The 26,219-nt window shown below is 28.4% G+C and overlaps 1 protein-coding gene across 1 annotated transcript; it reads left to right on the forward strand.

The window, feature by feature from the left end:
- Positions 1-17,871: 17,871 nt before the first annotated feature.
- LOC136077154 (E3 SUMO-protein ligase ZBED1-like) lies at positions 17,872-20,876 on the forward strand. Its single transcript, XM_065791862.1, has 2 exons — positions 17,872-18,364; positions 18,535-20,876. The coding sequence occupies exons 1-2, from the start codon at positions 17,872-17,874 to the stop codon at positions 19,341-19,343; spliced, it is 1,302 nt and encodes a 433-aa protein (XP_065647934.1). The 3' UTR covers positions 19,344-20,876.
- The last annotated feature ends 5,343 nt before the right edge of the window (positions 20,877-26,219 follow it).

The raw sequence follows: 26,219 nt of genomic DNA on the forward strand, positions 1-26,219 counted from the left end.
ATAGTAGTTTAAAGCTACCATATTTTTTATGAGTTATATTTATTATCTTTTATCACAAAAATATTTGTTTTAAGTCTCAATATTTTTCATTTTAATTGCATAAAAATTGCTGACTCGTTTTTCCCCGTAAGGTGGGAAAATTGAGATAGTTGTTACTATTTTTTAAATCCCCCATGTATCCAATTAAAAATAATTTACTCACATGTTTTAAAAAGATTAAACTTAATTTTTTAAAAAGATGTGAGAAAAAATTTTTTTTTATTAATTAAAAAAATTATGTTTTCGCGGATCTTAAAGGCATTTTTGTAATGGATTTTGAATTTTGTGAAAATTTTGTTTTGCTTTACTGACTTTTTTTTTTTTTTTTTTATACAACTTCAATATATTTACACATTGTTACGTTACAATTACATAACATAGTATAATGCAACGTAAAAAATAAAATTATATATAACATAAAATTACCACGTATCATAATAAAAAGTGGTTTAACAAATATAACTAAGTATAACGTAAACTAATAGTGTTTCTTGTCATAAAAACATGTTGTTGTAAAGGAAAACTCGTAGAAGTCTGAGAAGACTTATCATCGAGTACCTCTTTAAGTGGTTAAATAAAGTCTATTTTATTTTTATATATAGTTAGAAGTGGTTAAACAGTATACAGTCAGTGATGCATATAAATATTTTAGTATAAATTTTGTTGCTAAGTTTAATACATGTCAATATAATTGTAGATATTAAGTAAGAGGTGTTTTAATTTATTTTTCAAGTTGGCAGGATTATTTAATACTTTAAGTTCTATATTTTTTGATATTATTTTGTTATATAGGTACGGACCCCGTTAGGAAATAGAAAACCGTGAGAAATTCGTTGTTATTTTAGGCAGTATGAAGTTGCCTGTTGCTCTTGTTATATATCTATTAGAGTTAACTTGAAAGAAATTATCTAAAAAATACAATGGGACTAGTCCAAGTTTGTGTCTTAGCATGAATAGTACATTTTTGTAGATGTTCATTTGGTAAACATTTAGAGCATTCAAGGTTTTTAATAAGGGTTCAGCATGGGTGAGTTTATCTTTATTACAAACTAATCTTGATGCGTGTTTTTGACTTATTTAAATAGTACTCAATTTGGATTTGTGTGTACTTGCCCATGTAATATTAGCGTACGTAAGATAACTTTGGATGTAAGAAAAATAAAGGGATTTAAGATAATGTTCGGACAACATAGGCTTAACTTTGTAGAGTATCCCAATATTTTTTGAAATTTTGGTGTTTATTGTACTTATATGGGCTTTCTAAGATAAATTTTCGTCAACAAGGATCACAAGAAATTTAGTTGTTTCTGTTCTTTCAATGTTTACCTTATCTATTTTTAGCGAGGGAAGGATAGTTGGTATATTAATTTTTTGTTTTTTGGAATGAAACAGTATGTATTTTGATTTTTCTGTATTTAGTGATAACTTTTTTAGTTTCAACCATATGTTTAATCTTTTAAGCTCTTTGTTCATACATTCATAAAGATCTTTGATTGAGTTCGAGGAATAAAATAATTTTTTAATTAATGTCTGTTTCAATTAACGTTTAAGTTAACGTTCAGTTAACGACTTAATTAATGCCTGTTTCAGTTAACGTTTGGTTTAAGTGAAGAAAAAAAAATGTTTTTATAATAATCTAACAATGTGTACATTTGATCATAAATATCTGAAATATAATTTTTGAGATTTTTTTAGATAAAAATTGTGGCTGAATAGCTCAGTTGGTTAGAGCGTCAAACGCAAAAAACCCGGACTGTTGTACGACGCGGGTTCAAATCCTGCCACCGCCAACTCAGCGCAAGAGTAGTACTTCTGTACGCAAAAATGTTGGTCAATAACGGACGCTACTTTGGATTAGTCTTAATGACTATTTGTAGCTGTTCCTATGCTAAGCCAAAAATATCTTCGGATAAAAACATTGAATAGAAAAATATACCATGAAAAGTTCCAATAACAAAAAAAAAAAAAAGTATAAACAAGTTACTAAAATTTAGCCAAGTTCATCATTTGCCACGTTTATTCTAAAATTGAGGAAAGTTTTTATGAATTTGTTAAGTGTTTTAAATTAAAACATTTTATTGGAATTTAAATTCTTTTTACAGAACAAAATTATTTCTAGTACTTTAAAAGTTATAAGAGTTTAAGACGCACATTAAGTAAATAATTTTTAAAAATAACAAGAAGCCGTAAAGCTCGCTTGAAACAGACGCGTAAATATTGTGCTGATGTTAAAATTTTTTTATTAAATTTAATCTATAAATAACTATTCGAAAAAAATTAACAAAGAAATAACTTAACGCAGAAAAGCTTTCTTACTTTAACTAAAGTTTAAACAGGGCTCCAGAGTCGTAGAGTCGGAGTCGCGACATTTTTAGCGGAGTCGGAGTCGCTAAACAAAATCGCAAGTCCAGCCGAGTTTCCACTCATCCGTTTTTCTACGGGAACCAGAAAGGAAAGGAAAAAATAATCACGTGAGCATGCGTAATAAAAGTTTTAACTTGTCTCAAGAAAAACTGCGCGTGATTATTTTTTTTTTCCCTTTTCCGTTCCTGCAGAAAAAGTGGATGAGTGGAAACTCACCTTCCGACTTCAATAGTAAAACTTCTCGGTACTGCACGTGCATGTACAAAATGTACTTCTAAGTAAAATGATAACTTTAAATACTTTATAGTTATATAAAGTATTCTAAGTTATAGAATAACTGAAAAAACCTCCGTGCATACATTTTAGACTAACAGTAAACATATTCAAATATTATATTTTAGACAAATGTAAACGGTGCCTACGGCCCCTATAGAGAAGGCGCCCATGACTTTTTATATTTTATCCCAAGTGTTTTTATATTTTATAGAGTTGTTGAAATCAAGTCCGTTCACCCACGTAGATAAAGTAAAAGAGTTTTTAATGGGTTTCAGTAATGAAAGCTTAATTTCAATAGATTTCTGTTAAATGTAATGTACGGGTGAGTCGAGATAGTAAAGATAAGTTGGGATCGCTCAGTTGAACAATTCCTTTTCATTATTCAATACTTACCAAAACGCCCATAGCAGGTTTGTAGGTTTGAGTCCCAGCTCTGCCTACTCAGTGAGTGAGTAGAACTTTAGTGCAAACGGAACTCGCCTTGATTAGCTCTGCTATCGCAATGCTTCCTCTACAATTAATAAAATAAATCTAGTTCAGAGTAAATAAATTACCACTTATCGTTAATATTGTCTCAAAGCATAGATTAGTAAACTAATGATCGAGAAACGACTGAACCTAAATAATTTACTAAACAAACACAGACAAATTTTTCAGAACATATGTAGAACCCATTATATAAATAACCTAAGACTATTTGATAAAATATTATTAACATTAAGTAACAATAGTTATAATAAATTAACGTTTTCTGATGACAACTCTGAAATACAACAAACAATACTTTAAAAACGCAAATTATTAGTAAAAGTTTTTATTATTATTTTGCGTTTTTAAAGTATTGTTTGTTGTATTTATTTAGCACAATTAATTGTGCTAAAAACGTTGATTTCTGATATTAATCTAATATACGGATTCGATACCAAATGTTTTAGTTGTTAGATGCAGACTGTTGCAATTGTAAAGTAATAAAATATCAACAAAGAGAACAATATCAACTGCATTTATTTTGCGAATCATTTAGGTATCAGAGAAGTTTGAGGGCAGAGTGTGACAGCGACGGATCCAGGATTTTTTGGTGGTTGAGGTAGCTAACTTCCAGTCATGGAGCAAACTCTAAACATTTGTATGTTTATACTTTTGTCAAATAATGAGGCTGTGCAAAATATTGCTTTTACTGGAGGCTGGGAACGAAAAAGCCCTTTGACTTTATCCCCCCTCCCCCGAGGGGCAATAAGTTGATAAATTTTTTGTGTACTTTTCTTAATTAGACATATATTTATCAATAAATATCAAGTTTTATAGTATTATTTCACAGCGTTCTAAAACTATGACCATATAAAATTTGTAACCCTCTCAAATTGAGGGGGTTTAAACTTAATAATTTTCGAACCCTGAGTGAAAGTACTATGAAACTTAAAATTTATAGATGAATATAAGTCTAATTGAGAATAATTACCCTTTTGCATAAACACTACTTAAAACTTTATTTTATGCTGTCTGATGACGGTCTGAGCTAATTATACTGAAATATTACATGATTAAATTAAAAATTACCTAGGACGGTGATTATTTTTAATTAGTTAGTAGCTGTGTTTTATGTTATTAAATATCAAACTATTTAAAAGAAACTCTGTTTTAAATGGCTTTTGTAAATTAGAATATTAATAAAATACGGAAATAAATTCTTATTAATTATTAGACTTTACATAATAGTTAAAAAACTTTAAAAAAAATCTTTGCACGAACTGTTAAGGAAAAATTAGTGACTTATTTTTAACTATTTATTTATATGTAGCTATAAAACTTCGTGACTTGATGGAACAATATTACAATTGCATTGAAATCACAAGCGAGATACCGTTAATGAGATCAAAAATAAAAAAAAAAGCTACACTGAATAAAAGTATGTTTTACGTTAATTTTACTTTAAGCAGACCTTTAGTATGAAAAATATTCTTCATATTACGTAAAGCAGACATAAAATTTTTTATTTAGTTTTTTTGTATCTTAAGTGAGTTTAATTACAAAATTTGTTTTCTAAAGCAAAAATAACATGTTTTTACTAGGAACTTTATTACTATTTTGTTTGTAGGACCAAGATTTCAAGTGTCTGCTTTAGGTCAACTTTTTAATACTGTCTGCTTTGCAATCAAATAGCGTTATATATATATATATATATATATATATATATATATATATATATATATATATATATATATATATATATATATATATTTTTTTTTTTTTTTTCTTTCTCTATTTTAATATGATATAAGATTTTACAACTTCGTAATATAAAATTTCAATAAATAAAAGAAGTAAAACAGATAGGGGCTCAAAGAAGATGATGATGACAGTACGTTATCGCAATCTTTTCATAGAGCCCCTATAACAAGATTTCAAAAAAATATCGTAATATGTTACAATATGCGTAATAAAATTTCAATAAAATATCGTAATAAAACGCGTAATTCGCTAATAAAATTGCTAAGCAACCAACAAAAGTAGAAATAAAACAAAAACAGATTTATGAGAAATTATTCAAAGTATCATTTACCAAAAACGTTTCTTATATTTTAAAAATTTCTTTTTTTGTTAAAAACTTGAATGAACTTAACGAATTAACCGTACCTTTGAATCCTTTTTGAAAAGTATTCCATACTTTTGGACTTCGATATAGAATGCTGTACTCTGAATATTTGTTTATTATCCGAGGCAGTTTATATGTGTTGGACATATTCGCTCTAAGATTGTAGCTATCATTTTTATTTGATTTAAACTTGTTATTAAAGCTTATTGGAGAGATATTGTGATTATAACGATACATGAAAATTAAATGCTGGTAGATATTTATTTCAAACACATTCATCATTTTCATATCTTTCATTAAGGGCTTAGCGTGTTCACGCCTATTTTTTGAGTAAATAATTCTGCAGGCATGTTTTTGTAGACTATATATATATATATATATATTTATATATATATATATATATATATATATATATATATATATATATATTTATATATATATGTATATATATATATATATATATATATATATATATATATATAAATATATATATATATATATATAATTAGTAAAAAACACTTATCTAACTTTTATCTTCGACTTGGAGTTTCACCATTGCTGGATCATCAGGAAGAGTTACTAAAACTACTCTTCCTGATGATCCAGCAATGGTGAAACTCCAAGTCGAAGATAAAAGTTAGATAAGTTTTTTTTACTAATTAATTATTGCTCTGTTCTTTAAGAACATTGAGCACTCTATTTGTAAAATACACTAACATAATTTACATATATATATATATATATATATATATATATATATATATATATATATATATATATATATATATATATATATATATATATATATATATATATATATATATATATATATATATATATATATATATATATATATATATATATATATATATATATATATATATATGTATATATATATATATATATATAAATAAGTCATGCTATCGGAAAAATCTGCCCACCTTTAGCGGTGTGGTAAAGCTAGTTAACGGTCGTTTTTTTAAATTATTTTTTTGTGTGTGGTAGTGTTTTTTTAATATAAAATTTTTTCAGAAAAAAATAATTAAAAAAATTATTTAGTTTCAAAATGTCAACCGAGCAAACTAAACAAAGATTTTTGATTGTGGACAAACACTTAAAAAATCCAACTTTATCAAATAGAAAGTTGGCAAAATCATTAAAAATATCAAGAAGAACTCTAGATACTGTTCTTACACAGTTTACAGAACAGAAAACTATTCAGAGAAAACAAGGAAGTGGTCGAAAAAAACGCACAGCAAATGCTAGTGCTCTTGAACGGTTGGAGACTTCATTGGAAGAACATCCTGATTGGTCTGATCGATAACGAGCGAAAAAACTGAAGGTTTCCAATTGTTTTGTACACAAATGGCGACAGAGACTTGGATATCAAAGTTTTAAAGTAGTTAAAATGCCAAATCGAAACGATAAACAAAATTCAACCGCAAAGAGTCGAGCTCGAAAGTTGTAGGGTAAGGTTGCCGATATTGAACCCCCTAAGACCAAATTAAAAAATGTAGGCAATTTACTGAGTGGAAACATGGATCTTCAATTGTATTTCATAATTTAGGGATTGTTTGTTGTAAAGATGTTAAAAAAACTAAAAATTTAAAAAACGTTAAGTCTCGAAGAATCAAATTAAAAAAATAGCGCTAAGAGTACAATTAAGGAAACTAGATCCTAAATTGTACCATTGTAATTCAATATTGTACCACTTTCTTGATTTCAATTACGTTAAAATACTTCGCAAATATTTTATGATTTTAAGCTTAAGGGATTAATATAATGAAATGAAGTTTTTTTATTTAATAAACTCTATACAAATTGAATTTTTTTTCTTCTGGAAAATGCCGAAAACAGTTATCACCACATATGGTACAATTTTTATTTAAATTATATGTTTAACAATGGGTTAGCTAGGATTAAAATAGAAGAGGAAGACAGGTATTACAGATAGTTATGCTAAATAATGTAAAACAATATACACTGTATCTGTTTTAAAAAAAAATATACTAAATAATGTAAAAAAAATTCATAGAGACTTTATTTTTGGCAAAAGTTGCAGATATATTGTTTCTGTTTTTGATTAAAACCTGCACCGTCAACATGACACCAGCCTTGACAAGCAATACATTTCATCATATTCTTTTCTATATTTTCTTCACAAAGGTAACAAAACCAGCTTTCACTATAAAGAGATGTAATTGCATGCTTGAACCTTTTTACACCATTCCTGCCGTGTTCTATCTTTTTAGTTGATATGGTAAAACTGAGCTAGAGAGTGTATCTTGACTACTTGTCAATACAAGAGTAGTACTAGAATTTTTCTTTTTTTGTTTAAGTAGTGAAGTTCGTATTGGAAGTATGGATATTTCTTCAATTGGAATCTCAAAATTAAAAAAATGTTAACATAAAAAAAAGGTAAAAATTGTTAAATTTGAATAACCAACAACAACTGGATAATATTAATTAAAACAATTTGTATATAAAGCTAGAAAATAACTACTTACTGTTTGGAAAGTTTTTGATTGTTGCTTATTTGAACTCAACTCTCATATGAGTAATCTGGAAGGTGAAAAGTCTTCTTCCTGAAATACTGAGTTGTCTACTGGCCATATCCCAGTGTCTCTAAATCCATTAATAGTTATTTCCAGACCAACAACTTTTGCATAAGCCTCTCAAAAAGTTGAGACACTTGAAATTGAGTTATACATCTGCCTGGATGGCTTTGCATCCATTTATCACAGGCAATGTTATATTTAGAATTCAAAGCTTTGAAAAATGATCTATCTAAAGGTTGTAGTCTATGAGTAGTATGTGATGGCAAAGATAACATTACTATTCCATGATCTCTAGCTAAAACCAATGCTTCAAGGTTTTTTGTATGTGTTGAATGACCATCAAGGATAAGAAGTACTTTCTTTTGTTCTGGATGCTCTGTTAAAAGTTTTAAAAAACAAAGATAGTTTATAAAATGCCTAATCCACAAAGTAAACAAATCTGTGGTTATCCAACCACTATCAGAACATCCAAAAATTGTCAATGGTGTTGCTCCGTCTTTGAGCTCATTTTTGAATCTCTTGCGTTTAAAAGTTAGCATAGGAGGTACAAAAGATCCAGCAGCATTCATGCAACATGCTCCAGTGGTATTTGAACCTCTTTCACAACTTATTATACCTCCTACCTGATGTTTCCCTTTCAGAGCTAAAACTTTCATTGGTTTCTGAACTGTACTTATTCCAGTTTCATCTACATTGTAGATCAAATCAGCAGTAATATTGTAATTGTCAACAAGTTCTGTAAGTATATTGAAAAATAGTTCAAACTTTTATCTACAGAAACCGGTGGCTCTTGCCATAGATGTTGGTTCAGGTAACCTCAAACTGAGGCAGAGGTGACGTTTCATGAACTGGAAACACCACTTCTTTCCAGCCATGCCCAAATTTTTGTTGAACTGATGAGGTATTTTATTCTTCTCAGCAATTTCAATTGCCAATCGTCTTAGGTCTTTAGTATTAATTCCAAACATACACGATTCAAGTTTCAAGACATGTTCAACTAACTCTTTCTCAATTTCAGGAGGTAAATTACTTTACCTGCCAAAATGCTTAGTTGATCATTAGCAAATACATTTTGCTCCACATGCCTTTTTTTTGATTAGAATTTCTATTTATTTCGTCAATTTACACATTTTACAATGTTATCTATAAATTTAAACAAATATATATAATTACAAGCTGACAGGGACAAGTAGAAGTCAAAATGACTTATCATCAAGCCCCTTTGTGAAATACAAAAAAAAATACAATTAAATTTTACATCTTCCAACATTACATAAAAGAGTGAATTTAATAGAAATTTTAGAAGGTTAAAAAAAAACTTAAAGTTAAAAAAAGAAGAAATTTAAGATAAAGTTAAAATATAAAATAACAAATAAAAAATTACAAATCTGTACATATTCGTATACATATTAAAGACAATAAACAAAAAAAAAAATTTAATTCGCTTCATATGCATATACATATTCAATACAATATTAAAATTAAATAAAGTACATAAAAAATTAAAAATACAAAATTATTTCGATTATTTTAAAAAAAAAAAGAGAGAATGTACGCAATGTTTAAATTTAAAACCTTTCAAAGGTTGGTTTAGGAATTCCATATTTTAAACAAATGGCATTTAATCCGATATCACTATTAAGATAAGTAAAAATAGCTTTTTCCAAATCCTCTTATCTCCATGATCCATATCTCTGTTTTGACATTTCAAATTTTTTTTTTTAAATGGAATTTGTTAAACTTTACACGCGTTTTTGGTAAAAACGGTAGCGTCGGTACAATTTAGGATCTGCCTTGAGGTACAATTTATGGAACTAATCTGACATTCGGTTAATTAGAAAATTTGACAACTAGTAATAAGGTATTTTAAATTTCAAGTAGTTATTTCGAATTTAGATAAATTATGCTTTAACATAAATACTTTAAACTAATCATATCTTCTACTTTCTTTAGTGAAATACGCTTAGCCATAAATCTCTAAAATAAGAAATCTCCAATAAAAAACCAACAAGAGCCTACTCTGGCCTTAATGCATTTGGATGACAAAAAAAAAACAGTTGACTCCTTAATTTCATTCAGCTAAGATAAAAAATAAATTAAAAAATTTCTTGTGGATTGTAAAAATAACGAGTTATGTTAAAAGTACAATATAGGCATCGGTACAATATTAGCAACCTTACCCTATGACAACTTGTTAACAAAACATAATGGATGCATTTTGATGGATGACGAAACTTATGTTAAAATCGATTTTAAACAAATTCCTGGGCAGTGCTTCTAAAATAAGAGGAAATGTGAGTGATAAATACAAATATGTAATGACTGATAAACTTTCGAAAAAACGATGATTTGGCAGGCACTTTGCACTTGCGGCAAAAAATCGTCAATTCATGTTTCTTTGGGCACAATGAAATCTTTGGAATACGTGAAATGTTGTCTTTCTCGTATAAAACGACTAATTAAAGCTCATAGAAGTACTTCAGTATTGTTTTAGCCACAATACATTACTCAAAAGATGCTCAAAAGTTTACGACGATTATGGAGGGATGTTGGTTCCGAAAAAGATGAATCCTCCAATTACGTCCTATTGAAAAATATTGGGCCATCATAAAAAAGAAATTGAAATTAAAAGGAGAAACAGTAAAATCAGCTACAGATTTGGAGAAAAAATTGGATTACGCTGCTAAAACTTACAAAAATCAATCTGTCTAGAAACTTATGGGAGGCATCAAAAAGAAAGTCAGAATTTTCTGTAAAACTTAATTTTTTTTGTTTTTTCCCTATTAATATGTAATCTCTACAGTCTAATTTTTCAGAAATATATTGATTTAAATACATTTAAGCTTTCTTACATCCTTTTTTGATCAAGAAAGGTGGGCAGATTTTTCCGATAGCATGCCTTTTATATATATATATATATAAATATATATATATGTATATATATATTTATATATATATATATATATATATATATATATATATATATATATATATATATTTATATATATATATATATATATATATATATATATATATATATAAATATATATATAAATTATGTTAGTGTATACTACAGAGTGCTCAATGTTCTCAAAGAACAGAGCAATAATAAATTAGTTAAAACACTTATCTAATATTTGTTTTCTTCAACACTGGAAGGTTTCAATTCAGGAAGAACCATCAGGAAGATTCTTCCTGATGAACCTACTGATTGTGAAACACAGTGTTGAAGAAAACAAATATTAGATGAATGTTTTTACTAATTTAATATATATTTATATATATATATATATATATATATATATATATATATATATACATATATATATATATATATATATATATATATATATATATATATATATATATATATATATATATATATAAATATATATATATATTTATATATTTATATATATATATATATATATATATATTTTTATATATATATATATATATATATATATATATATATATATATATATATATATTTATATATATATATATATATATAATGAAAGTAATGATAATTGTCAGGGGCCGTATTCTCATCTTTCCGTTAAACTTAACGGAGCGTTAGTCAAAAACTTATTATTAATTACATTAATAAAAAAATTCTTTAATAGTATAATTTTTTAAACGTAAATATTTTATTTTGGTATTAGTTTTATTTAAACGAATTTATTGAAATTTTCGTCGTTTCTTTACTTAGAAATATTGTAATGAAATTTTAAACAAAAGCTCCGTTAAGCTTAACGGAGAGATGTGAATACGGCTGCAGGTAACAAATAGCAAAGAACAATTACGACTCCATTGCTGATCTTTTAAGTTAATTTTGGCGCATTGGCGTATTTACAATTCATTGCCGACAAATCTTCAACTATTTGCATGGTTTCGATGTTTAACGAGTGAACTCGAGTTTGATAATTTTTGGCTGTTATTAAAACTTTTATTTATGTCTAGAAAATAATTGAAACCACTATAAAGTTAGTATACACATTATTCATTAGTATTCATATAATAGTGCGCACTTGGCAATATATTCTACTTTGGAAATACATCGTACAAGCTCGGAGATTCGAGCTCGCAGCGCGACATATCGTAATCCCTCGTCCGAATTCCATGCAACACGCGGGTTTATAAATGTTTATACTGTAAAATAGACTTTGCAAATTTCAATAAAATATTTGACTTCAAATTAAAGTATTGTTGTTTTTTTTTTCAACTATTTCGTCCAAAATAAAGTTGAAGTTAAAGTCTAATAACTGATTTAAACAGAAAAAGTGATATTTAAAATTTTATTTCTCGATGAAAAAAATTTTGTTTTGAGTGCATCACCTGATAAGAAAGTAAGGTGTGATAATGATTGTGGAATAATAGAAATTAGGTGCAGTGAAGAATACAGTAACCTGGACCCATAAAGATATATGTTTTGTAGCGAAAAATTCATCTATAATGGTTGATAAATCTAGTAATAAAATTTTAATAAACAAAAACCATAGTTATTATAATCAAATCCAAATGTGACTTGGATTAACAGCACAAACATGGTGTGATTTTGTGTTTTACACTTCAAAAGGATTAGTTATTGATCGTATTACGTATGACAAAGTATATTTGGGAGACTCTAAGGAAAAGAGTATTAGACTTTTACTTCAACTATATTTTAAACGAAATAATTGAAAAAATAAGAAGTAAATTTGAAGTCTAATATTTTATTGAAATTTGCAGAGTCTATTTTACAGTATATGCATTTAAAAATTTATGACAAAAAAGTTATATATATATTAATTAACATTGAATTTAATATGTATTATATATATGTTAAATTCAATGTTAAATTTTCTTTATTATCTCAAATTATTTTTATCCATTAGTTTCTATGCGATTTTTATAATAGACTCATTAAAGTTAGTTTAAATTCCACAAACTGTAACTATTTGATTGAGAGAACCAATCATGTTTAGAGAAATAACTCTATCGAATATATGAAAACATTTTAGTCTTTGAATCATTCTCTCAACATGAATGCGCTCACTTGCAATTTGCTGACTTTGTATCACCTCTGTTTCAGTGAATTGTTCACGATTTCGAAAAAATAATGGAATGATTAATTTAACTCCGAGTGGACTTAAATAATCTTGTATAGTTAAACCTCTACCTGCCATAACTTCTTTACCATGATTCTATAAATTAAGATTAAAAAGTTAACTCTTAATGGTTATTTCTTAATCTGATATACTCCCAGGGCTAAGCAGCAGATGTAAAAGTAAAACCACCTCCTCGGGCAATGCCAACTAAAATCTTTACAGTTGTGTGAGTTTTATAGTCAGAATAGAGCAATTTATGTACAATCAATGACTGAGGCACAGCTACTTTTATTTCGAGACAATCAATGATGCATTTAACATTAGGAAATTTATCCTTCATTGACTGACGCATATTTTGTTTTATTTGAGTTAACGAAGGCCATGTGCTAAAGCTACCCAGCTTTACCCAGCAAAGTTCAACCATGTTATAACAGTGTTACTTACAGTTCCTTCACATACTGAAAAAAGAAATGTTAAATGTCTAATATCATAGTTTCTTCTTAATCGCACTAATGTTAATAAATATGCTTCTAATTGTAACATAATTCGATTTCTCCCCCTATTTTCATTTTCTTTTGAATGCTTACTATTGAATAAGATCAAGTTTTCTTCATTTTCTCCGGGTTCTAGGTATATAAAAACTGCATCAAATTTTTTTCGATTCGGAAATCCTGTGTAATGTTTTTATTATTTATCACATGAGAGAACATGTTCAACAAATTTATTTTCTTCATTAGGTACAGGGCCGCCGAGAGCCTTCAAGCCGCCCGAGACAAAACCTTTTTTGGTACCCTTATAGATTTTGCTTTATATATATACTTAGCATAGAAGCAAAAACATACATTATGACTTTGCTAACTAACCACAGCATAAACAATTCTTAGTTTAAATAAAATTTTCTGGCTTTTTTTGAGGCAAAATTATAAGTTACTTCATCATATGCAGAGGCGTAGAAAGAATTTTTTGGTGTTCGAGATAGATAACTTCCAGACATGGAGCAAACTCCAATTATTTATATGTTTATACTTATGTCAAATAATGAGGTTTTGCAAAAAATTGCAATGATTGGAAGCTGGGAACAAAAAGCCCCAAATTTTTTGCCCCCCCCCCCCTCTGTCCCAAACGTGAAAGCAACAAGTTGATGAAGTTTTTTTTGTACTATTCTTAACTAGACTTGTATTTATCGATAAATTTTAGACTTCATTTTAAAATATTTTAGCGTTCAAAAATTATGACCATATAAAATGATGTTGTCTCTTTTCAATAGACAACATCATAAGATTTGAAAGTCGCTCGTTTCCCATGGTGGCTCTGAAGTGGTTTTTTATAATCGTAAGTTTACTAAATGATCTTTCACCCTCTGCAACGGATATTGGCATTGTGTGAAAGATGCGCAAAAGTATGCATATCGACGGGAAAATTGGTTGTATATCTTTGGATTATATTTGTTTTAAAAGATTGAAAGAGTTGCCTTTATTGAACAAAGAAGATGCTTTCAACCGGTCAAAGTAACTAATTTCCTCAACAAGATCATCTTCTTTAATGTCATTTGAATAGAATTTCGCAAGATGACGAGCTTTGTCATCTTGTGAAGAAGGGTCTTTAGACTGAAGCCAGATAAAGGAAAACTGAAAAGAAACCTTTTTCACCACATTAAACTTTGATTGAATCTAACAAACCAACCGCAATCACATTAAACATTAAACTTTGATTGAATCACATTAAACTTTCATTGACCACATTAAATTTTGTTTGACCACATTAAACTTTGATTGAATCTAACAAACCAACCGCGACAAAAAAAAAAAAATAAATAAATAAATAATGGCGAAATTTTCAGCAACCAATATAAAGGATTTACTGGAGATACATGAAAACACATTAATAAAACTTTTTAATGATAAATTTGATAAAATGGAAATTAAATTTAATAATATACAAGAAGAAAATAAAAATCTTAAAAATGAAATGAAGGAATTAAGAAAGGCAGTCGACTTTGTAAGTGAGAAGTATAAAACAACTCTAGCCGATTTGAAAGAACTGAAAAAAAAACGCAATTCCAAATGTCGAACTAACAGATAACATAAAGTTTAATGAAAAAAACAATGATGTGAAAGACAGGCTTGCCGAAATTGAAGATCGAAGATCTTAGGTTTAATGGAGTCGAAGAAAGCGAGAACGAATCATGGGAAGACAGCGAGAGAAAAATTTAAGATGTCTTAAAATCTAAGTTTGGTTTTACTAGTGATTTAGAAATTGAAAGGGCGCATCAAATCGAAAGAAATGAAAAAGGAGTTAAAAAGAACAGAACAATAATAGTCAAATTTCTTAATTACAAAAAAAGAAACGCAGTTTTTGAAAATTTATCAAACTAAAACTTTGGAATAAAAATCTATAAGTTAATGAAGATTTTAGCGAAAGAACAATGGAAATTAGGAAAAAGTTGTTTAAAGAAGCAAAGAAATTAAGAGCCAAAGGTAAATTTGCTTAAGTTATTTACAACTTATTACGCGCGATTTTTAAATGAATTCTTTTATTTATAGTTATTTAAATTTTAAAAATGGATTCTACTTATCAAAACGATTTTGAATCGCTATCGTTTAACTTTTTTCAATTTAACGACTTGGCGCTTGACACTAATTCAGATCCGGATCTAAACTATTTTAGTGATGTAGGAGCTTTGCGAAACAATTTTTCCTATTTCTATAACAAAGAAATAAAAGAATTTCTTCCTCGGATACATTTAAATGTTATTCATTTTAACAGATGTCTTAAAAAAAACTTTGAAAATTTGTGTAATTTAATAGAGGAAACTTCAAATACATTTAGTATAATTTGCTTAACTGAAACGTGGTGTGAATTTGATGACGCTAAATCTAATTTAAATCTCCGTATTCGAGGTTTTAAATGATCCCACTAGCGCGTAAAGCAAATAAACGCGGTGGTGGTGTACTTTTTTATATAACAGAGAATTTGAGGTTTTTTATTAGGCCTGAGAAGAGTATTTCTGATGACAATAAAGAAATTTCAACAATTGAACTTTTAACCAATAGTTCTAAAAACATACTTATAAGCTGCTGTTATCGCCCACAATCTGCCTATATTGAAAATTTTAATGCATTTTTGTGTAATGATATTTTAAAAAATAGTTTTAAGGAAAAAAAACTAAATTATATAATTGGTGACGTAAATTTAAATTGTTTTGAATATCACGTTAATAACAACATTAAAAAATTTTACGATGACTTATTCGAACACGGAGCAATTCCACTAATTAAACAACCTACTAGAGTAACCTCAACTTAAGCTACCTTAATTGATAACATTATAACAACCGATATCTTTAACAAAACTCTTAAAAAAGGTTTAATAAAAAGTGACGTTTCTGACCACTTTCCTATTTTTTTCTCTATTAATATTGACAACAAATTAATACAACAACATAAAAAAGTCATTATTAAACGTTTTTTCACCGATGCAAATCTAGTATCGTTTAAGGATCAATTATCTTTAATAAATTGGAACCATATAACCAGTTAACTTGAAGCTAATGAAGTATACGACACATTCTTTCAATCTTTCTATGAATTATATGATGCAAATTTTCCAAAACGTGAATTTATTATAACCAATAAAAGTTTAAAGTCACCATGGGTCAATAAAGATCTAAGGAAGTCCTCAAAAATAAAGCAAAAACTGTATATAAAGTACTTAAAAAAACCAACACCAGAAAATAAAGTTATTTATAAAAATTACGCTAAAATGTTTGAAAGTCAAAGAAAAAATTTTAAAAAAAGATATTACTATGATTTACTAGAAAAATATAAACATAATTCAAAATGCACATGGCAAACTATAAGTCAAATTACTGGAAATAGTAAATTAAAATTATGCTCTGTTCCTAACACTATAAAAGTTGATGGCGTATTTTTATATGAACCCAAACAAATTGCAAGAGAATTAAATAAATATTTTGTGTCTGTTGGCCCTAATTTAGCCAAAAATATTCCAAATATGTTTAACTTAATAAATGATTACGTGTTTCCATTAATCTCTTGTTTAGATAAATTTGAAGTATCTTCTTCAGAATTTGAAAATGCTTAAAACTAATAAAGCAGTTGGTCCTGATAATATAAATTGTAATATAGTCATGGATTCAGGCGATACCATAAAATGTATTCTTTTTAAAGTTTTTAAATATTCTATAAATCAAGGAATTTTCCCCGATCAATTGAAAATAGCCAAAATAAAGCCTATATTTAAAGGAGGTGAACCATCAAATGTCAGTAATTATCGACCAATATCTATCCTCTCTGTTTTTTCAAAAATTTCAGAAAGAATTCTGTTCAACCAAATATCTTATCATCTTGCTGTTAATAATATACTTTACAAAAATCAATACGTTTTTAAAAGAAGAAATTCTACTGAACATGCAATAATTTATCTTACTCGTAGTATAACTGATTCATTCGAAAAATCAGAGTTTACTTTAGGCGTCTTTATAGCAGTGATATTTTCATTAACGTGAAGTAAAATTTGAAGTAAAAATAATTGATTTCGTTAATGTGAATAAAAACTTAAAATTAGGATATATCTGAAGAACGAAAACTGAAATAGAATTGAATATACGCATCAAAAAACGAAAATAGGAATAGAATTAAGAATTATTAACGAACGAAAATTATTGAATATTAAAAAAGTTTTGATACAATAATTAGTTGTTTTTTGACAATTAGTTTACAAATTTTACATACTTGGTTTGAAATTGGCGCACATGTTTGACCATAACGATGATATTTGAAATGATTATAGAATGTATTAATGGACCACAAAACTGGTCACGTGCTTGTCATTACGTTAAGTATAAATTCAATGCGTCCAATCTTTTGTTGTAAAATAAAATAAAAATCTGTAGATTCTTAAGAGTTGCAAATCAATCAATAACAGAATAATGAGTTTATCAAGGTTGTTGGCTGGTAGGAAGCGTGACAGTCCTGTATGGAAATTCTTTGTTTACGATCAAAAAACTGACAAATCCAAGTGTGTAGTACAGGACATAAATAATGAGGGCGTGTGTGGCGCATTTCTTGCCGGAAAAAATTCCAGTAACTTAGTAGCGCACATTCAGAGAATGCATAAAGAGACACACAAATGTTACACGGATGAAAAGAAAAAACGAAATGCAGAAAAAATGTTTTTGATACGTAAAATTGATGAAATTAATTCTACATCTTCCCAAAATAGTGGAAAGACAAAAACCCAGACAATAAGAGAGAGCTTTGAACACCGAATCATCGCGTGGCCAACGGAATCAAGTGAATATCAAGTGCGTCAGGATAGCGTGATTGAAATGATTGTTAATACCAGCTATCCAATGGTATTGCTAGATCAGCCGTCGTTTCGAAAGATGATAAAAACGCTTGACCCAAAATTTAAATTGCCAGGTAATAATTAACACAACTAAATTTTTAAATTATTGTTTTAGATTCATTCAATGCTAAACAATTTTTAAATGTTTACCTGTAATTATCGTATCATTAGTGTAACACTATAGTAACTAACTACACAAACTGATGTGCATTAAATTTTAACTAATTTAAATTTTATATTGCAGGGTCTGCAACACTGAACAAGCGGATAAACGAGCGTTTTCTTCGACAATCTGCACAACTGAAAGACTTGATAAATCATACACGCAAAGTAACAATTTGTCTTGATGGTTGGACGAAGAAGGGTCTCACAGCATCGTTCCTTGGAGTATCTGCTTGTTTCTATGACACCACCATTGATAAAACACGACATGCTTTCCTAAATTTGATGGAACTCCAACATCCCCACACGGGTGAGATGCTTGCCGAATGTTTGAAGAAATGTCTTGACCAGTGGGGTATTAGAGAAAATCAAGTTATGTTGATTGTTTCAGACAACGGGTCTAATATGGTTAAAGCCATCAGGCTCTTACAGGAAGTGCATTCAGCTAAGAAATCTGACGAATCTGAATCTTATGAGTTTGAATCTGACGAGTCTGAACATGAAACTGATGAGGAAGAGATCCAGTCTCAGTCAGAACAAACTGATTTATTCCTACCAGATCATATTCCATATCGTCGAATGCCCTGTATGGCTCACACACTCCAGCTTCTCATAAAACCAGTTTATGAGCATTATAGTGCAACCATCTTAGAAACAAGACAAATTGTATCAAGAATTAGGAAATCGAGTGTGGCAATTGAGAAACTTATTGACAAGTGTGGGAAGTCTGTGATAACTGACTGCACCTCAAGATGGAACAGTACATATCAGATGATTGACCGGCTGTTGAAAATAAAGACATCGGTGAATGAAGTTCTTACAGAAATTGGTACATATTATTTTATTATTTATGTTATTAGTGTACATAAATTGTTTTCGGAATTTTATTAAATCTACAAAATTGTGTCTTACCTTATTTAAACTAAAAAAACGAAAATGTTAATAAATTGTAAGTTCATTAGTCATTATCATTAAAAAACAAGACAGGGCATATAGTCTTTAAATTAGGTTTACTAATAACACGACACATTCAAAGCAAGTGAATGGGTTCGTCTTCAAAACATTTCTTCACTTTTGGAACCATTTGCAGTACAAACAGATATACTTCAGACCGATGCCCAGTCTCTTTCACAGGTTCTACCATCTATACTCAATTTGGAATGCCATTTACAAGAATATCCTACCAACAAGTCTTTGACAGCGAATCTTCTTGGAGATCTACGTCAACGGTTTCAATCAATTCTGCAGCCGGACTCAGATACGTTTAATCCTCTTCCGTCTGCTGCATGTTTGTTAGATCCAACCGTTGCTGTCTTTATACTCACACCGGAAATGGACACCTTGCTCCATGCAGCAAAGATGTATATAATAAAAGTTTGTGGAGTAGAACAAGAATTACAAGCTGCTGCTGAGTCAAATGGATCTGAATGTGAATTTGCTGCCATAAAGCGCTTTAAGTTCTTGTCAAATAAAATCTTTACAAAAGAAGGAAAGATTTATAACCAAGACAATATCACTGTTGCAAGTCAGCTGTCAAGGTATTTGGTTGACATAAGCGGTGATGAAGCGCTGCCAAGTAACGGCCTGCTCTTTTGGAAACAAAACAAAAGCAAGTATAGCAAGATTGCAATTTTGGCTGAAGATTTACTGTCCGCCCCAGCATCACAGGCGTTTGTAGAAAGGATTTTTTCACTTTGTGGAATTTTAACTGTTGGTCGCCGCAATCGAATGAAAAAATCATTAGAGATGAGAGTTTTTATGAAACTGAACAAAAACTTGTAATTATAATTCAACCAGATATTTTCTTTCAATTTCAAAAAAAAAATCTTATTATAACTCAATTGAATCATTGAATGACTGTTTTATGACTATTTGTATGGTTATTTAGATGTTTACTACTAAGTTAAAAAATTTTTTAAATTTCTTTCTTGAAACTTATGTATTACATTATTTCTTGAAATAATGATAGGGGAGACCGGGGCTAGTTGTCAGCAGGGGTAAGTTGACGAATTGCGTTTATGTGCAGAGTCTTTTATCAAAAAGTATCAGAAATCTTAGGGAACTTTCCTAATTGATCATTTCATCTTGGGTCCTATGAATAAAACTACTATAAATATTCCAGTCACAACTGATTTACTATTATCAGTCAGGTTTTTTTAGTAGTTGTCGTTTTTCAGGATCTTTAGGCAGTTTATTGAAAAGCTTTTGGGGTTTATTGGTAAAATTTTCACAGGGGAAGCTGAAAAACAAAAATATCTTTATAAAATCAATTTTTTTTTTAAATTATTATTTGTAACAATATTGAAAAAATTTATTTTTACAAAAAAAAATTTTTTTAATTTATTTTTTACAAAAAAATTTTTTTATGGGATTTTGTTACCAGGAACAAAGGTGGGGTGTTGTTTTGGCTTCATATTCGAACTACTAACTGCTTCTAGCTCATAGAAATATTTAAAAAATTTTATAAATTTTTACTCACTAATACGTTTGTAATCTTTATTATAGTTTGCGCCAACTTACACCGGGGTGGAGTAATTTTTTTTTTTTAAGGCCCCGGAAGGAGTCATAAGATTTTTCTTTTTAATGAATGCAACAAGTACAAGTTACCCAAATTCATAAACTTCAAGATTGCACTTTAATTTTTTCAAAAAAATGTGTCGTTAGGACTACTAATTGCTTTGAAATTTGATAGAAGTAAAATATGAACTGATTTAGAAACTGAAATAAGAATTAAAATGATTGAAATCATAAGAACTGAACTGAAATTAATTTAATCAGAACTGATTCAAAAGAAGTAAAATTAAAATTAGAAATTATATCAATGCTTCAAGAACTAAGTAAAATTGGAAATTGAAATTATATTTAGAACTTAAATATCAATGCTTTATAGACCTATCTAAGGCTTTCGACACAATTGACCATGAAATACTGTTTAAAAAACTTGAACATTATGGTATCACCGGTAATGCTTTAAAACTACTAAAAAGCTATTTAAAACATCGCAAACAATTTGTCTGTGTCGACGGAACTTCTTCACAAGATTATTTAAATATAACCTGTGGTGTTCCACAGGGATCTATATTAGGGCCCTTATTGCTTCTGATTTATGTTAACGATCTCCATGAAGTCTCAAAATTAACAACTATAATGTTTGCTGATGATACAAACCTATTCATATCTAATAATAACATCAATAAACTTTTTTATGGTATAAATATTGAACTAACAAAAATATCAGACTGGTTCAAATCAAATAAACTTTCACTCAACATTGATAAAACTAAATGGATTTTCTTTCATCCAAAATTTAAAAAACATTTACTTCCAAGTAATATGCCTCTTCTTCATATTGATAATATTCAAATAAAAAGAGTAATTTTCACAAATTTCTTAGGTATCATTGTAGATGAAAATCTATCATGGAAGAATCACATCGGATATTTATGCAACAAAATTGCAAAAAGCATTGGAGTTTTTAATAAAGCAAGAAGTGTTTTAAACAAACATTCATTAACTCTATATTACTCTTTTATACACTGTCATATTAATTATGCAAATATTGCATGGGGTAGTACCCATACAAGTAAATTAAAGCCACTTTATTGTCAGCAGAAGCATATTGCACGTCTTATAAATTTCAAAAATTGTCTTACTCACTCAAGGCGACTCTTATTTAACATGAATGTTTTTAATATACATCAAGTAAATGTTTATAATGTTCTTTGTTTTATGTTTAAATGTAAAACCAACTCATCTCCTGGTGCCTTTTTTGATTTATATTCTTTAAAAGAAAAAAATAAATATTCTTTAAGAAATGATAATTTTATTAAACAACCTAAATTTCAAACAAACTTTGGTAAATTTTGCATTTCTTTTCGTGGAGCTTTTTTATGGAACCAAATAATTTTAAAACATTTCGATTTTTATCATGAATGGAATTTTATATAAAATTTACTTTTTTTATCATGAATGGAATTATATAGAAAATTACTTTTTTTAGTTTTCTTTTGAACATATGTTCAAAAGAAAACTAAAAAAAGTAATTTTCTCAATTGAAAATGTTTTTATATACTTTTAATTGTACCCAGTTTTGTCATCACTCATTTATATTTTACTTTTAGACAATATTGATTTAAAGTTTATGTGAGAAACTATACTTAAACACCATTATTTGAATTTTGTTAAAAGTTGCACTGACATTATTTGTACAGTAGTCATTTATTATTTACCTATTTACTTTAATTTTTATTTAATTCGTAATATTTGTAAATAATTTGTATCACAAACGGAAAAGTTTAAAATTTGTTTATTTGCTTTATTTATATTTACTAAGTTCAAAGTTCTTCAACAGCAGTTCTCGGTGACAAGACCTGTATGGTCTTCTTTGAGTATCCGCGTTCTTTATCTTTATTCTTTATTTTTATTTATTTTTAACGATTTCTTTGGATGTAGTTTTTCTTATTGATATGTTTGTAAATATTGTGTTAAATATTGTAATTATTTTTTCACTCTTCTTGTGCGTTTCACTTTCAATTCGGTATCAAAGCCTAGGTTTTCAGCCAATAGCTTTTCTTCAGTCAAAAACAACTCCACGACGAACGAATGCGACCTAGTTCATCAAGAAGTTGTTGAATGAGGATGACTTCATCTTTAATGGTGATTGACTCCAACTAGAGACATCGACTAACACCATCAATATTTTGCAGTGTCTTATACCAAATGGTCAGGAGAACTACTAATTCAAATAATTCAAAATATTTTCCCAACGATTTCGCTTGATTTAACATGTCCGCAGTTAGGTCAAGTTGAGTAACGGTTCTATCTAAAGCAGCAATGATTTCTCGTGGTTTTTTCACTAAAGGTTTTACACCTGCAATATGGGCTGCCCGTCTAGTATCTGAGAGCTTGTGAAGTGATAAAGCAGTTTCTTCAAGAAGAATTTTCCATCTTGCTGGGCTGCAACTAAAGACCACGTAAAGGGCTTGGATATTGTCAAAAAATGTTTTTATCTCAGCGCAAGATTCAGCAGCATGAACTCCAGCTAAAATTAAACTATGCGCACCGCAAGAAATGTATAAAGCGAAGGGATTTTTTTCCTGTATATGAGCTTGGGCTCCATTATAGATTTCAGCCATATTAGAACAATTGTCGTATCCTTGGCCTCTCAATTTTCGTAAATCGAGATTCACTTTTGCTAAAACATTTCAAATTAAATAAGCAATATCTGCAGCTTTCTTTTTCTCCATATCTTCAACGCAGAGAAATCGTTCTTTAACTTCCCAAATCTTCTTACCCGAGATAGAGATAGTGAGCTTGCATTCTGGTTCCCTTATTTTGATGACGAGCAGCTGTTTCAAGATGAGTCTTTAATGTTTTGTTGTGACGAGAAATAAGTTCAAGGCAACTTAAAAAGTTCCCTTTATCGTTCTTCTCCATCGACAAATATTGCCCTAAAACAATAAATTTTACGTTAGTTAAATGTATATCATAGATGTTCTGTAATAATAGAGAACTTATTCTTAATTATTTAGAGTTCTGGTCTAGAATAATTACCTCTAAATTATAAGTTTTGAGATGCTAAAAATAAAGTTGCATCTAAAATGCAACGAAGTATTTCACACCGTCTTACTACTTCCTTTCCTGGTGCTTTTGGAACTCTGAGTCAATTCCGTGCTGATTGACAAGAGCTGAGTGCAAAGACTTCCAATTGAGATAATGGCTTTATGAAATGGGTTGCTATGATGACTTTTATTACGATCACACAATTTTCTTTAGTCATTTCTTATTCCCCATTTTGGATGTGAAAATACCGGATCCCAATTGAATCTGGAATTTTCAAATCCAAAATAAACACGGAAAACAAAAAGGAGAGTTAGACGATGGGCTCCATATCAAATAATCTCTCTCTCTCTCTCTCTCTCTCTCTCTCTCTCTCTCTTTCTCTCTCTCTCTCTCTCTCTCTCTATATATATATATATATATATATATATATATATATATATATATATATATATATATATATATATATATATATATATATATATATATATATATATATATATATATATATATATATATATATATATATATATATATATATATATATATATATATATATATATATATTAGGGTGCAGTGAATTTTAGTTTTTTTTACAATTCATTTAGCCTGGGTGTGCAAAAGTTGTCTGTTCATTTCAGAAATACTCTGGGAAAATATCAATGCTCTTATTAAAACCTAATATTATATAAAAAAAGTTTTTCAAAAGTATGTCATGTTGGGTCTCAAAAGAAGCAAAAGTTTATAAAAGTTTCAAAAATAAAAATATTTTATAAAAAAACAATTATTTAAAAAGGAAATTGTTATTTTATAGTTTATTGCAGAAAAAATGACCTTTTAAACTAAAAACCAAAAAAGTTGATTTTTTTGAAAATAATTTCAAAAAAATCTTAAATAATAATTTTTTTAAAAAATAATTGTTATTTTTTAATATTTTTATAAAATTTTGCTTCTTTTAAGACCCAACATGACATACTTTTGAAAAACTTTTTTTTATATAATATTAGGGACCCATTAAAATTTTAAAGGTCTTGGGGCACCTCAAGATAATTTCCTAGAGCATTGATATTTTTCCAGAGTATTTGTGAAATGAATAGACAACTTTTGCACACCCAGGCTAAATGATTTGTAAAAAAAACTAAAATTCACTGCACCCTAATATATATTTCTACTAATTCACCTTCAAATCAGTATTTTGATTAGTAGCTTTGTAAAACCAACGTAATTCTTGGAGCGTTTGTTAATTTTTGTTAACATTCTTTTGCCCTTTTGGAAGCCAATGCCCTATTTTGGGCACCAGAAAGTTTTTTATGATTCATAATTAACAGTTACTGTATATAACCGTACGCATCAATAAAATAATAGCATAGTCAACTACGCAAGCTCATCAAAAAGTTATAAACTCAATCTCAAAAAGCTAATGTCATAAATCAATATTTCAATAGTTAAATATAAATCTTAAACATGAATTACCATAAATAAGTTGATCGTAAATAGTTGAAAAATATTACTATTACTTTTTAAATTCTGAATACATTTTTTTCTAAATTATATTCACACTTTGTCATTGCTAATTACCAACGTTTACGTTTTTTTTAAATTTAGTATGATGAACGCAAAAATCTCAAGGGACATTTTTAATTTAATAGCGTATAGAGTACGAAATCAATAATGAGTTCGTATTTAAAATTTTTTCGAGGAATTAAAAATAATGATATAATGCAAGTAATATATACATTTCAATCATGGCATTTTAAGATTAAAAAAACTATTTTTATATTATACTTCGGCATCTGGCGCCCCATCGACATCTGCTGCCCGAGACAAACTGTTCCTTTGCTCCCTCCCCCTCTCGGTGGCCCTGGTTAGGTATTGTTTCTTTCATTTTCTTATTTTCATTTTGCGACTATTTCATGTTTAATTTGCTTGAAAGGAGTGAATCTCTATTTGAGCTACTGCTTGTTTTGTTAAGAACATCATTGTCAGGAAAACCTATTTTGGGGAGATTGTCAATAACCTTGTGATTTTCTTTCTTTTTCACTAGCTTTGAAATTATTCTAGCTATGAAGTGATGCTTTAGCACCTTTTCTTAAAGTGCATCTAGTATCTCTAGCAGCATTTAAAATGCCCTGCGGTTTAAAACAAAAGCAGTATAAATATGATGAGCTATTAACATTAAAACTATCTAAACCGTTCTTACGCTTTATC

The sequence above is a fragment of the Hydra vulgaris genome, chromosome 02 (genome assembly GCF_038396675.1).
Source record: "Hydra vulgaris chromosome 02, alternate assembly HydraT2T_AEP".
NCBI classification, from domain to species: domain Eukaryota; kingdom Metazoa; phylum Cnidaria; class Hydrozoa; order Anthoathecata; family Hydridae; genus Hydra; species Hydra vulgaris.